This window comes from Cherax quadricarinatus, chromosome 21 (assembly GCF_038502225.1).
Source record: "Cherax quadricarinatus isolate ZL_2023a chromosome 21, ASM3850222v1, whole genome shotgun sequence".
Taxonomy (NCBI): Eukaryota; Metazoa; Arthropoda; class Malacostraca; order Decapoda; family Parastacidae; genus Cherax; species Cherax quadricarinatus.
In genome coordinates, this window is record NC_091312.1 from 32352640 (window position 1) to 32368636 (window position 15997).

The 15997-nt window shown below is 42.4% G+C and overlaps 1 protein-coding gene across 1 annotated transcript in view; it reads right to left on the reverse strand.

Moving 5' to 3' along the window:
* Nucleotides 1-1700: 1700 nt before the first annotated feature.
* The window catches only part of LOC128706008 (uncharacterized), a 76426-nt gene continuing 62129 nt past the window's right edge, over nucleotides 1701-15997 (reverse strand). The window contains exon 9 of the mRNA XM_070087357.1: nucleotides 1701-2595. Coding sequence (XP_069943458.1) covers nucleotides 2140-2595 — 456 coding nt within the window. The 3' untranslated portion in view covers nucleotides 1701-2139. The remainder of the gene's footprint in view (nucleotides 2596-15997) is intronic.

Genomic DNA, 15997 nt, shown 5'->3' on the forward strand with positions numbered 1-15997 from the left:
ACTGATCTCTAGCTGAAGGAGACTCGAACCTACGAACCTTAGAACAAGGTACACAGTGCTTTACCAATCTACCCACACTGAACCAAAATATTTCGCCTGCTCTTGCGAATTCCTTGCATTGTTAATATCTCTAGTAAGGCTGATGCATGCAGGGGATGAGATGAAAAGCTGTAAGCCTTCTTCCTGAAAGCTGGCTGCCTTGGATCAAAGTCTAGCGCAAGCTGGACTCCAAGGTATTATTATTATTATTATTAAAGATTCACCGGTATTCTCCCGGCCCGGGCCTTTTCCAAGTGGTGGCCCGGCCTTGGCTCCCTCTTTAGGGAGTGTCTGAGACCTAAGTCTCCCATGGGAGGAGGCACAAGTACCTCCTCATCTTTGGGACCAACTGTCCCCAGGTCTAGCCACAAGCTAGGCCTCTCTGGTCTGCCATCCCCGCCCCAAGGGGGCAAATGGGAATGACAGTCTTATGAGCTAAAGGCTCGGGCTCAGGCACCTACCCTACCCTAGAAGGGTTAGGCATGGTATCGATGTACAAGGTATTGGTCCAGTGTGGGTAGATTGGTATAGCACTGCGTACCTTGTTCCAAGGTTCGTAGGTTCGAGTCTCCGTCAGCCAGAGATCAGTGTTTGTGTATATTTCGCCTGCTCTTGCGAATTCCTCCCTATATATATATATATATATATATACATATATATATATATATATATATATATATACATATATATATATATATATATATATATTATATATTCATCACAAAGATAATAAAAACACTTACATAAATTATTGTTAACATAAAATTCTGAAATATTTATGGGGTACTCAACCTAATATTTTGTTCAGCTACCCTGGATCGACACCATGCCCAGCCCATCTAGGGTAGGGTAGGTGCGTGAGCCCGAGCCTTTAGCTCATAAGACTGTCATTGCCATTTGCCCCCTTGGGGCGGGGATGGCAGACCAGAGAGGCCTAGCTTGTGGCTAGGCCTGGGGACAGTTGGTCCCAAAGATGAGGAGGTACTTGTGCCTCCTCCCATGGGAGACTTAGGTCTCAGACACTCCCTAAAGAGGGAGCCAAGGCCGGGCCACCACTTGGAAAAGGCCCGGGCCGGGAGGATACCGGCGAATCTTTAATAATAATAATAATAAATTCAACTACCCTTCCACTTGATGGACTAAGTTAACGTCTCCTGGGCACTGGTATATCTAAAGTGTGGAGGAGAGAAAAGTCAGTATCCTCCAACACCTGCTTAATGGCACTCGAGAGTTTACCAATAGTAGACACGTCCAAGTGATGAAGTTTACGCTTCACGTTTAACATGTTCTCTATCGGATTTAAGTTTGATGGGTTACTAGGCCAGTTACTGAAGATTAAAATTTCAGAATCATTTAACCAATCGTTTATAACTTTGTCAGTATGGTAGATAGGCATCGTTTTAAATACAAAAAATGCCCTGGCACTTTTCGAAACTGCCAGGAGATAATCTAATAAAAGGCGTGCGTATTTATGATGCCTGCTATATATATATAATTTTGTGTAGATAAATGAATAAGTACATTTGCAGCATTTGGATATCTGTTGAGGCAATGTCTGGGCTGCCGGAAGTTTTATCAAGCCTCAGTATGATAAACCGAGCGAAACGTAACGCAGTGAAAGATCCAACAATTGTTGGATCTTTCACTGCGTTACGTTTCGCTCGGTTTATCATACTGAGGCTTGATAAAGCTTCCGGCAGCCCAGATATTGCCTCAACAGATATCCAAATGCTGCAAATTGATCGTTGGAATGCAAATGTAACATTTATATTCTCATATATATACTTGTCATATAAAGTGTGTCAGATTGGGGATAACATTTCAATTGCTCGCGTTGCTAACGTAAGGGATTGTTGTCATGGTTACACTAGTCAGTGTTTTATTTATGAACATAATATTTTCCGAGATTGATATCTATGAGGCCTTCTGGAATGCTTAAGGTTACAGTGAGTTTTAAACGTATTTCTCATGATGCTTCTAACACATTTCTTAATTGCGTAAAGCGAATACCAATGAGTATTGTGTTTTATCTTCAAATTTCCAAATGCTATAAGATATAATATCACACTAAGAAAAGTAGCTTACCATTAGTGTTTCAAACTATGCTAAAACAACAGTCCAATAAACAATATGGAAGACAACGAGAATTGCCAATACGAATATTCTGGCTCCAAGAATGATGATTTCGTGGACAGGCTTAAAGCTGATTAACTCTTGCAACTCTTCAGGGGGTGACTGGATGTCCAACTGGTTGGCACTCTGAGAATTTCTCGTAGATAGTCCAACTGAGTTTCTCCTGCGGTTCTCCATGTCTAGTGGTACGTTGTCCACACTGCTGGTTCTAAGGTTTTTCATATAAATATAGTTTGATAACGGTACGTTTCCAGACGGTGATGGAGAAGGAGCCATTCTCCTGAATCCCGAGATAGCATCCCAGTCTCTTGCTCTATCAATAATAGTATGAATGACAATAATAATGAAAATAAAGAAGATACTAGACAGGAGCCATACGTCCACCATCTTGAAGTAGGAAGTCTTAGGAAGTGAAGCAGAGGCCTGAAATTGGAAAGAAAATGGGTTTATTTTGCTGTAGAATGATTTATGATAATTGATTTCACGTACTTTATTTCTTTTTACGTAAATGGTTTCCGACTTAGAGAGATCTCAAATCAAAGTAAATAATCAAATGGGGAAAGACAGCATCCAAGTTCTTTAAGGCGATAGGTGAAAGATTCATCAGGGTAACTAGTTTTCTGTCCCAACATCTCAGTACTGCAGTTCAGAGAGGTAATGGCTGTCATATCCTGGGTACGCACCCCGGGTCTGAAATAAGGAAAGTTGAGAGAGAAGTTTTGAAGGTAGGAAATCGCTTCTTTGTTCTCCAGGATGAGTGTACATCAGTGGTCAGTGAAGTTAAAGGTACTACTTCACCTGTTAATAGAGGGAAGTGCATTCTTATGGTTGGTCACTCACCGGTAAGATATATGGACCGTGCTTTCTGTAATAGAGATAGGAAGGTGAGAGAGAGTGTTTCCATGGAGCTGGTGTTAGTGACATAGTCAGCAGGTTGGATAATATCATGTCAGGTAATGGGAACAAGCTTATTATCTGTCTCAGTGCTGGTGGAAATATCGCGAAGGGTAGGAGAGAGGAGTTTACCTGGAGAGAGTTCCGGGGGTCAAGGTCCCCACGGCCCGGTCTGTGACCAGGCCTCATGGTGGATCAGGACCTGATCAGCCAGGATGTTACTGCTGGCCTCACGCAATCCAATGTACGAACCACAGCCCGGCTGGTCAGGTACCGACTTTAGGTGCCTGTCCAGTGCCTGCTTGAAGACAGCCAGGGGTCTATCAGTAATCCCCCTTATGTATGCTGGGAGGCAGTTGAACAGTGTTGGGCCCCTGACACTTATTGTGTTGTCTCTTAACGTGCTAATGGCACCCTTGCTTTTCATTGGGGAGATGTTCCATCGTCTGCCGAATCTTTTACTTTCATAGGGAGTGATTTTCGTGTGCAAGTTTGGTACTAATCCCTCTAGGATTTTCCAGGTGTATATAATCATGTATCTTTCCCGCCTGCATTCCAGGGAGTACAGGTTCAGGAACTTCAATCATTCCCAGTAACTGAGGTGTTTTATTTCAGTTATGCGTGCCGTGAAGGTTCTCTGTACATCTTCTAGGTCAGCAATTTCACCTGCCTTGAAAGGTGCTGTTAGTGAGCAGCAATATTCCAGCCTAAATAGAACAAGCGACCTGAAGAGTGTCATCATGAGCTTGGGATCCTTAGTTTTGAAGGTTCTCATTATCCATCCTGTCATTTTTCTGGCAGATGCGACTGATACAATGTTATGGTCTTTGAAGGTGAGATCCTCCAACATGATCACTCCCAGGTCTTTGACGTTAGTTTTTTGCTCTATTATGTGGATGGAATTTGTTTTATACTCCGATGAAAATTTTATTTCCTCACGTTTACCATATCGGAGCAGGTACTTGAAATTTCTCATCGTTAAACTTCATATTGTTTTCTGCAGCCCATTTAAAGATTTGGTTGATGTCCGCCTGGAACCGTGCAGTATCTTCAATGGAGGACACTGTCATGCAGATTCAGGTGTCATCTGTAAAGGAAGACATGGCACTGTGGCTTATATCCCTGTCTGTGTCCAATATGAGGATGAGAAACAAGATGGGAGCAAGTACTGTGCCTTGCGGAACGGAGCTTTTCACCGTAGCAGCCTCAGACTTTACTCTGTTGACTACTACTCTTTGTGTTCTATTTGTCAGGAAATTATAGATCCATCTATCAACTTTTCCTGTTATTCTTTTATCATGCATTTTGTGAGCTATTACACCATGGTCACACTTGTTGAAGGCTTTTGCAAAGTCTGTACTGTCTGCATAGACAGCTTATGCTGTCTGCCAGCTTAGTTCATATTTCGCAGCACTCAGGTGTTGCCCTCTCTAGGCCTGCCCAAGTTAGTGGGACACTGGTCCCACTCGCTCTCACTCTCTCAGCGGCCTAGACTCGGTCAACAGTCCTTCTCCTCTCTCACTCGTGGGCATGGCCCTCCCGGCCCATGGGCACAAACACACAAGCCTGTGTACCCACCACGACTTTGCAAATGAAGAAGCCTCTGAAGACGTTTATCATTGAACCCCGCTCAGCAGAACTACCAAATAATCTCGTAAACGTTGGCGAGAAGCGGTGGTCGCAGCAGAGAGAGGAAGGAAATAGAATGAAGTTGTGTTCACTTCATCACCCCACGCAAGACACATCCGTCTCTCAACGAGTTATCCTGATGTCGTGTCTGCACGTTTCGGCATCCAGACACAGGTACAAGCAGGATCTACCTGAAATTTACCAAATTTCTTCGAGAATTGTAATTGGCATCCCAGTGACTCCACGCGACAGAGTCCCACACTGTTTCTCAAGTCATGTGTTCAGCGTCACTTGCATGTTCTGCTGTTGTTGTTCAGCCCAGCACAACTATTTCAGCAAGCCAGAGGTGAGCTTTTGTGGTGATTTCTGCATCCAGTGTGCCTGTCTCCCTGTGTTGTGGGTGGGAGAGGAGGAAGCGGCAGGCTTCCTGCCTCACTCACACCTCACATGCCTACCACCACACTCCACCACTATGTAATCACTCCCTCTGCTGTGTTTTCTGCTGTTTTCCATGTGAATTCATTGCCAGGGCTATGTACCCAAGTGCTCAAGGCCACTCGAAACTACATGGATCAGCATGCCACATAGATCATGATGCTACGTGGATCCCGATGCCATGTGGGATGTGGACGAAGCCATGTGGATCTACGAGGCATGTGAGTTACTGAGCTAGACATCCCAGGTGTGGTCTGCTGCTGCCTGACTTCATGACGTAACGATGTCTGCCTGACGTCACCTCGAGATGTCTGCTGATGTCACAGTGCTGCTGATGTCACCTTGCGACATCACGCCTGACATCACATGATGTCACATCGAGCATTTCAGTAATTATGTCAGTACTGTTGAGAAGATAGAGAGAAGATATGTCGTGTGTCAATTAATTCCTCTCAGTCAGTGTTCTCACGGGTTAGTGTATGGCTTAGTGTAAATTTTGTGCACAGAAAAGCATCATTTGCTAGTTAAGCTATGTTATACCGCATGTACCGTGGGTGTGTGTAAAGTTTTCCGTGTGCCCAGTGTGGTCTTGAGCCCAGACACCAGAGCAGCATCATTGTGTTACTTGTCACTCGGTGTGACCAGCACATTTGACAGCTGATATTAGTCAGCCCTGAGCGTATGAGTCCCTTGTACAGAAAGCTCTTATGCTCGTCGCTCATAGATGTTCTGCAGAATTGTACCTACTACAATTCCCATCGAGATTTATTTCACTTCACCTCCAGATCTTCAGTGCAGTTATATGTAGAGAAACAAGTCTGGGGATGCTTAGACTAACCTCTACTATAACTCCAACTGCCGAGAGAATGACACTTATCAAGCCGCAGTTAGCCCTGTTGGCAGGTGCTGTGTCAGCCTTGTGTCACAAGCTTCAGTGAGCTCCTGCACAAAGATGATGTCACTTTGACTGCTAGCTCGCTCACTGCAGTCTGGTGTATGATGTTACGACTCCCTGATGTTTTGCCCAGTTGTCTCTGCCACGACTCGCTCCACGACTTACTCCACGCTCGCCAGCAGTGACAGCCCCAGCGACAGTACCAGTCGAGAAGTGTCCTCCTGAGTCGCTTGCCAGAAGTCCTGCCCAGCTGCCGAGTTTTGATGATGCCTTACTTGACGGCACCAGCATGTCATGCCCCAGGTTGAGTGAAACCCTGCAGTGACTCCGATGGCTGCTTCACCGTTCCAGAGGAGACCGTACCCCATTACATCACAGCTCAGCCACAGCAATATCTCCTGTGTTGCAGTATCTGTCCAGATGCAGGAAGGTGTGCAGTGATGTCCATCGACGCTCGCTGCCTTTGACCACGTTTTTCAGCACACCCCACATGCTTTTTTCTTCCCTCCCTGTAGGAAGTTTTTTTTTACCATTTCCATATGTATATACATGTTTTTATTTTGTTTTCTGTGCCCTGTTCTTACGAGAATGAGACCGAGTTTTTTTTACCATCAGTACTGTCGCGTTGGGACGATGCGAGGTAGGTGGCCGAGCAAATGTAGACAGCCTGTACTGTCTGCACAGACAGCCTATGCTGTTTGCCAGCTTAGTTCATATTTCGCAGCACTCAGGTGCTGCCCTCTCTAGGCCTGCCCAGGTCAGTGGGACGCTGGTCCCACTCGCTCTCACTCTCTCAGCAGCCTAGACTCAGACAACAAGCCTACTCCTCTCTCCCTCGTGGGCATGGCCCTCCCGGGCCATGGGCACAAACACACAAGCCTGTGTACCCACCACGACTTTGTGAATAAAGTAAGAAGCCTCCGAAGACGTATCATTCACTCACCCGCTACCAGAAACACCAAATAATCTCGTTCACAGTATATTACATTTGCATTCTGTTTGTCTTCTAGTGCATCCAGCACGTGATAGGGGCTTCTTGCAGTTCTTGATGAACACGGAGTTCCATGAATCTGGCCCTGGGGTAGAGTGCATGGGCATGTCATTTATAACCTGTTCGAAGTCATTTGATGTCAGGATAGTATCAGATAGGCGTGTATCTACCAAATTCTGTCTCTCTCTCATAAAAAATTAATTTAGATCTTCGACTCTCAGTCTGGTTAGCGGCTCGCTAAAAACCGAGTCATATTGGGACTTCGGTAACTCACTCATTTCCTTGCTGTCATCTGTGTAGGACCCATCCTGTTTAAGTAGGGGCCCAATACTGGATGTTGTCCTAGACTTTGATTTGGCATAAGAAAAGAAATACTTTGCTTTCTTGCAATTTCATTTATGGCTTTTATTTCTCGTGTTTCTTGACTCCTGTAAGAGTCCTTTAGCTTTAGTTCGATGTTTGCTATTTCTCTGACCAATGTCTCCCTACGTATTGGAGATACATTGGTCTCGTTTAGCTGCAAAGTTATTCTTTGCCTTCGTCTGTAAAGGAAGCGTCTTTCTCTTTTTAGCTTACATCTTCTCTTCCTTTTTTTTAAAGGAATATGCCTTGAGCATACCTCAAGTGCCACAGAGTTAATTTGTTCTAGACATAGAGTAGGATCCGTGTTGCTTAATCTATCTTTCCAGTTTATGTTATTTAATACTTGGTTTACTTGGTCTCACATAATGTTTTTGTTATTGAAGTTGAATTTGGTGAAGGCTCCCTCGTGACTGATCATATTTTGTCAGTATGGGGCTCCCCGCATACATGTCTGAACCTTTATGTTGTGATCTGAGTATACTGTTTTAGATGTGATGACATTTCGTATCAGACCATCATTGTTAGTGAAGATGAGGTCCAGCGTATTCTCCAATCTTGTCGGCTCTATTATTTGCTGGTTTAAGGTGAATTTGGAGCAGAGATTTAAAAGTTCGTGTGTGTGCGAGTTTTCATCTGAGCTGCCTTCTGGTGTTATCTCTACTACAACATTATTTGCTATTTTCCTCCATTTTAGGTGCCTTAGGTTGAAATCCCCCAAGAGCAAGTTGTTGGGGGCAGGAGCTGGAAGATTTTCAAATGCTGTTCCTGGAATTGTTGAGACGTTGCATCTGGAGGCTTGTATACAACCACAATGACCAAGTTTTGCTTCTCGATCTTTACTGCTAAAACTTCAGCTACATCATTTGAGGCATTTAGCAGTTCTGAGCATATAAGTGACTCTGTGATACACAGGCCAACCCCCCCTCCTTTTGCCTGTTCACTCTGTCACATCTGTATAGGTTGTAACCTTGGATCCCTATTTCGTTGTTCAAGTGATCCTTTATGTGGGTCTCTGTGAAAGCCGCGAACATTGTCGGAGGATCTCACCTTCAAGGACCATAACATTGTATCAATCACATCTGCTAGAAAAATGACAGGATGGATAATGAGAATCTTCAAAACTAGGGATGCCAAGCCCATGATGACACTCTACAGGTCGCATGTTCTATCTAGACTGGAATATTGCTGCACACTAACAGCACCTTTCAAGGCAGGTGAAATTGTTGACCTAGAAAATGTACAGAGAACCTTCACGACGCGCATAACGAAGATAAAACACCTCAATTACTGGGAGCGCTTGAAGTTCCTGAACCTGTACTCCCTGGAACGCAGGCGGGAGAGATACATGATTATATACACCTGGAAAATCCTAGAGGGACTAGTACCGAACTTGCTCACGAAAATCACTCACAACGAAAGCAAAAGACTCGGCAGACGATGCAACATCCCCCCAATGAAAAGCAGCGGTGTCACTAGCACGTTAAGAGACAACACAATAAGTGTCAGGGGCCCAAGACTGTTCAACTGCCTCTCAGCATACATAAGGGAGATTACCAATAGACCTTTGGCTGTCTTTAAGCAGGCACTGGACAAGCACCTAAAGTCGGTACCTGACCAGCCGGGCTGTGGCTCGTACGTTGGATTGCGTGCAGCCAGTAGTAACAGCCTGGTTGATCAGGCTCTGATCCACCAGGAGGCCTGTTCACAGACCGGGCCGCGGGGGCGTTGACCCCCGGAACTCTCTCCAGGTAAACTCCGGGTAATTGCATACGACTCCGTAAGCAGTCCACGGATGAAAGATATCTTGTTATTTGTTGCTGGCTTTAGACCCTGTATATCTGCAAAGATAAATGTCGTAGAATTGGTGGTATGAAGGGGAGTCTTTTTTTCTTCCTGGCACTAATATCTGTTGTGTTGGAGTGGAGGTCATCGACTAGAAAAGTACAGTTCGGCTAAAGATTTAATTAGGTCTAAGGGAGGGATCCTAGTCATATGTAGCATCTTGCCTAGAAGGGGAGTGGGCAATGAATGGATGTCTAGGGCAATTGGTGTAAATTGTTAGCTTGACAGATACTGCAACGAACTTGCAATCCCATTCATTGACAACTGGGATAACTTCTATGGCAAACATGATATGTATGCATCTCTCTGGAACAGGGGTGGTAGCACTGGCCAACTCGATAGAGAGGGCTATTGCTGATCTGTCTAGGATTTTAAACTGATAGAAGATAGGGGTATGGGTGTGTGTGTGGGAAACAAATAGGTTGCAGCACATAGGTTGAAAACAGCAGATATTACCAGGATACCTCAGGGATATATCTAAAAGACATTATTCATCATAAAATTACAAATAAAGACAATGGAACTGGTCAGCAAAACAAAGGGAGACAGCAGAGGGCAGTGAGAGACTAGCTCTCTTAAGGTTTACTATACTACTAGTAGGAGTGTAAGAAATAAGATAGATGAGCTAAGGTTAATTGCAAGTGCTGGAACCATAGATATTATTTATATTATTAAAAGATAGAGAAATTCCTTCCGAATGCCACACACAAGGCTATAAATTATTCCACACTGATAGGCTCAACAGGAAGGGAGGTGGAGTGGCTATGTAAGTTAGAGATACTTTAAATTGTTGCGTTAGACGAGATATAAAATTAGAAGCGTTGGCCACTGAATCTGTGTAGAAACAGCTTCTTGAGGACCATGAAAAACTAGTTTTGGGTGTGATTTACAGACCCCCAAACCTTAATAGGGAGAAACCATACCATGGGTGGGGTTAGAACCCGCGCTCAGAGTCATAAAACTCCAGACCGATGCGTTAGCCACTGGGCCAGCTAGCTACAATAAGATTCATCCTACTAGGTATATTTAAGAACTATAGGAAGGTTAGCATAGGCACCACTGTGACCACAAATGCACGTTTTTACAGACAAATCTTCCACTAGCATGGCCGTGACGAACTCTAGCTCAAGTCCCCTCAAAGCCGTCAACATGACTCACGAAACTGAAATGACACGATTGCAAACAAACCATACCACGGGTGGTGTTAGAACCCGTGATCAGAGAGTCATAAAACTCCAGACCAACGAGTTAGATTCGTCTGTAAAAACTTGCATTTGTGGTCAGAGTGGTGCCTATGCTAACCTTCCATTGGTGTATAAATATACCTAGTTGGATGAATCTTATTGTAGCTAGCTGGCCCAGTGGCTCTGGAGTTGCATGACTCTCTGATCGCTGGTTCTAACCCCACCCGTGGAATGGTTTGTTTGCAATCGTGTCATTACGATTTTGTGAGTCTTAACAGGGAGTGCAGAAAACTTCCACGGGACGAAATTCGTAAGGCATCCACATACAAAAAGGTTGTGCTAATGGGAGATTTTAACTTTAGACATATTGACTGGAGCAATTTGACAGGAAATTTTGAGTATACCTGGAGTATACCTGGAGAGGGTTCCGGGGGTCAACGCCACCGAGGCCCAGCCTGTGACCAGGCCTCATGGTGGATCAGTGCCTGATCAACCAGGCTGTTACTGTTAGCTGAACGCAACCCGACATGCGAACCACAGCCCGGCTGGTCAGGTACTGACTTTAGGTGCTTGTCCAGTGCCTGCTTGAAGACAGCCAGGGGTCTATTGGTACTCCCCCTTATGTATGCTGGGAGGCAGTTGAACAGTCTTGGGCCCCTGACACTTACTGTGTTGTTTCTTATCGTGCTAGTGGCACCCCTGCTTTTCACCGGGGGGATGTTGCATCGTCTGCCGAGTCTTTTGCTTTCATAGGGAGTGATTTTCGTGTGCAAGTTTGGTACTAATCCTGCTAGGATTTTCTAAGTGTATGTAATCATGTATCTCTCCCGCCTGCATTCCAGGGAGTACAGGTTGAGGAACTTCAAGCGTTACCAGTAACTGACGTGTTTTATAGCAGTTATGTGTGCTGTGAAGGTTCTCTGTAAATTTTCTAGGTCAGCAATTTCACCTGCCTTGAAAGGTGCTGTTAGTGTGCAGCAATATTCCAGCCTAGATAGAACATGCGACCTGAAGAGTGTCGTCATGGGCTTGGCATCCCTAGTTCTGAAGGTTCTCATTATCAATCCTGTCATTTTTCTAGCAGATGCGATTGATACAATGTTATGGTCCTTGAAGGTGAGATCCTCCGACATGATCACTCCCAGGTCTTTTACATTAGTTTTTCGCTCTATTGTGTGGTTAGAATTTGTTTTACATTTCGATGTAGTTTTTTAATTTCCTCACGTTTTCCATATTGGAGTAGTTGAAATTTCTCATTATTGAACTTCATATTGTTTTCTGCGGCCCATTTATATGAAAAAGACCTGGAAAATCCTATCCGAAATTCTAGGAACTAAAAAGATATCCAAAAACAAAACAATCAAATTAACAAAATCAGACGAACCCCAACTCCCACCAACTGAAACAGCAAACAGACTCAATGTTTTCTTCCCCACCATAGAAAAGAATCTGGCGAGCAAAATCCCAAGCTCAGACTACCTCACGGGCACCTACCCGAATACACTATTCCTAGCCCCAACCAACCCAACAGAAGTCTCGCTCATCATCAACACCCTTAAAAACAAGGCAGGAGTTATAAAAACTTACCACCTTTTATGTACGAAAAAGCTTCACAAGTACTGTCACCAATTATTGCAACATTCTTAACAAATCCATTGAATCCACCACCTTCCCATCAATTCTCAAAATAGCGAGGGTCACCCCGATCCACAAAGGAGGAGATCAAGCAGACTTGAATAACTATAGACCAATATCTAACTTACCTCTGCTTTCTAAAATCTTTGAAAAAATAATTCATAGGCCGATCTATTCCTACCTCGGCTCACATAACATACTCAACCTTTGTCAGTTTGGATTCAGGAATAATAAAAGCACAAATGATGCTATTATACACATGCTAGAACTAATATACACCGTTCTCGAGAAGAAAGAAGTCCCGCTGGGAATCTTCCTTGATTTACGTAAAGCTTTTGATACAGTCGACCATGATTTGCTGCACATTAAATTAACACACTGTGGTATAAGAGGGCACTAACTCAACTACCTAAAGTCATACCTCAGTAACAGAAGCCAATATGTGTACACAAATGGAGATAACTCTTCCACACAACCAATTATAGTCGGGGTCCCACAAGAAAGTGTCCTGGACCCACTCCTTTTTCTTATTTACACCAATGATCTACCGAATGCATCACAGCTACTCAAACCCATATTATTTCCAGATGACACATCATACGTCTTCTCTCACCCAAACTCAGTCATACTGGCCAACACTGTTAATGCTGAATTGCAGATAATATCTACCTGGATGATGACTAATAAGCTTACACTCAATACTGACAAAACCTATTTCATTCAATTTGGAAACAGAGCTACAAATGTTCCACTTAACATAACACTAAACGGATCATCCATCACAAAACTCACAGAGAGAAAATTCCTAGGAATCCACCTTGACACATATACAACACACATACAACAAATTTCTAAGAAAATCTCTAAGACAGTAGGCATACTATCAAAGATACGGTACTATGTTCTGCAATCAGCTCTCCTTGCACTGTATCATTCACTCATCTACACTTATCTCACCTATGGCATTTGTGCATGGGGATCAACAACATTAAATCACCTAAGACCATTAATAACCCAGCAAAAGGCTGCAGTCAGAATGATAACAAATTCCTACTCCAGACAGCATACTCCACCAATATTCAAAAGTCTAAAACTACTCACCGTAAAGAACATCCATACTTATTCTTGTGCCTGCTACATACATAGAACTCTACACTCAAATGTAAACCCACCACTCAAACTTCTCCTCACCAACCTTAACAGGACACACTACCATAACACAAGACACAGATCACTTTTTGATGTACCCCGTGTCCATATCACACTGTGTAAGAACTCTATGCACATTAAGGGCCTCAAAATTTGGAATTCATTACCAGTAAATACTAAAGTAACCCGGTCTGAACATCAATTTAAGACTCTTGTCAAAAACCATCTACTCACCCTAAACTAAATACTCATTACTCAATACTTACATTTGCGAAAAAATCTCCCAATTACCCAAATCGTAATACTTCAAAATTTAGATTACCCAAAGTTCATACATTACTTAATACTTACTACATTGTAGTATAAATACCTGCCCAAAACTATACTGTCTTACACCAAATTGTAGCATTCTCATATTGTGAACTACTCTCAACAACGCTCAATATTATATTCCCATAATATAATATAAGTATTTACTATTGATATACACAGCCTACAAAATACTTTCAAATTGTCCCCTTGTAATATCCTCAGATTGTAATTTGAGTAAAATTACTGTCTGCTTTAAATAAAAACAGATGTACAACTTCAACAAGCTATGATTAGTTTCTCTAGTATTAAGCAGTCTGTAAGCCATTAAATTTAATCTGCCCATAATGCCATGGCATTATAGTGGAACTCTTTGCATTGCAGTTCATTATTGTAATTACATAATCTCAAGGTAAACTTGCAAGGAAATAAAAACTGTATTGCATTGTATTGTATTGTATTTGGTTGATATCCGCCTGGAGTCTTGCGGTGTCTTCAGTTAAAGACTCTCATGTAAATCCAGGTGTCATCTGCAAAGGAAGACACGGTGCTGTGGCTTATAACCCTGAGTATGTCAGATATGAGGATGAAGAACAAGATGGGGGCGAGTACTGTGCCTTGTGGAACAGAGCTTTCACCATAGCTGCATCAGACTTTACTCTGTTTACTACTACTCTTTGTGTTCTATTTGTTAGGAAATTATAGATTCATCTACTAACTTTTCCCGTTATTCCTTTATCACGCATTTTGTGCGCTTTTGAAAAGTCTGTGTATATTACATCTGCATTTTGTTTGTCTTCTAGAGCATCCAGGACCTTGTCATAGTGGTCATAGCTGCCCTGGGTTGAGTAATTGATGGCTGTCTAGATGGGTAGCGATCTTGCTTCTTAGAAACCTTTCGAAGATTTTTGTGATATGGGATGTTAGTGTTATCAGTCTGTAGTTCTTTGCTATTGCTTTACTGCCCCCTTTGTGGAATGGGGCTATGTCTGTTGTTTTTAGCAGCTATGGGACGACCCCTGTGTCCATACGACTTTCTTGATACGATTCAGGGTTGTTTTTTAAAGCAGTCTGTGACAGAACCAACTAGAGGAAATACCCTGCTGGACTTGGTTCTTGCCAGTAAGGAATCACTCATCAATAATCTTGAGGTTGATGAGCTTGGGGAAAGTGATCACAAATCACTCAATTTTAATATATCATGGAACTATCCTAATAACTGCAATCAAGACTCTGTCCCTGACTTCCACTTGGCTAATTTCATAGGACTGAGAAATTACCTAGGTGGGCTGAACTGGAATGATCTGACTATGGGTCAGGTACGTGGTGGTGGTTGCTGATATGACGTTTTCCAGAGCATAGTTCTAGCTGCCCAGACAACTTATGCTCCGAATAGGGAAATTTGATCAAACAAAACTGATCCTAAATTGGCCAAACAAAAGGCATGTATAGGCGAATCAAAAGAGGAGAGGGTCAGTTAAAACATCAATGTATTCAGTTAAAGTGAAAAATAAAAAAGAGAATAAGAAAATCAAAAAGACATTATGAGGTTAGTTGCAAGGGAATCGAAGACTAACCCAAAAGGATTCTTTCAGGTATATAGAAGTAATATTGGGGACAAGTAGAGCCCATTCAAAAGTTACTCAGGTCAACTCCCTGACAGTGATAATGAAATGTGTAGAATTTTTAACACTTATTTTCTCTCAGTTTTTACACAGGAGATACTAGTGAAATTCCAGAAATAAATTATGTAGAACAGGACGAAAATAAACTATGCACGATCAGGGTCACAAGTGACATGGTCCTTAGACAAATAGATAAATTGAAACCTAACAAATCTCCAAGCCCTGATGAACTATATGCAAGGGTTTTAAAGGAACGTAAAGAGGAACTTAGCAAACCTTTGGCTAATCTTTTCAACATATCACTACAAACCGGCCTAGTGCCAGATTAATGGAAAATAGCAAATGTGATACCTATCTACAAAACAGAGACAGGTCCTTAGCTTCAAACTATAGACCAACAAGCCTAACCTCCATATATATATATATATATATATATATATATATATATATATATATATATATATATATATATATATATATATATATATATATATATATATATATATATATATATATATATGCAAAACAACCACTCTGAAAGAATAGAGAAATTCCAAGCGCTTTCGTGACTACTCACATTATCACAGTAAAATCACCTGTTTACTGTGATCTTATTGCATATATATATATATATATATATATATATATATATATATATATATATATATATTATATATTATATATAATAATATATAATAGGTAGTAGGTTGGTAGAGAGCAACCACCCAGAGAAGTACTACCGTCCTGCCAGATGACTCTGAAACAGAAACCTGTAACTGTTTTGCATGATGGTAGGATTGCTGGTTTCTTTTTCTGTCTCATAAACACGCTAGATAACAGGGATATCTTGCTACTCCTTCTTACACTTTGGTCA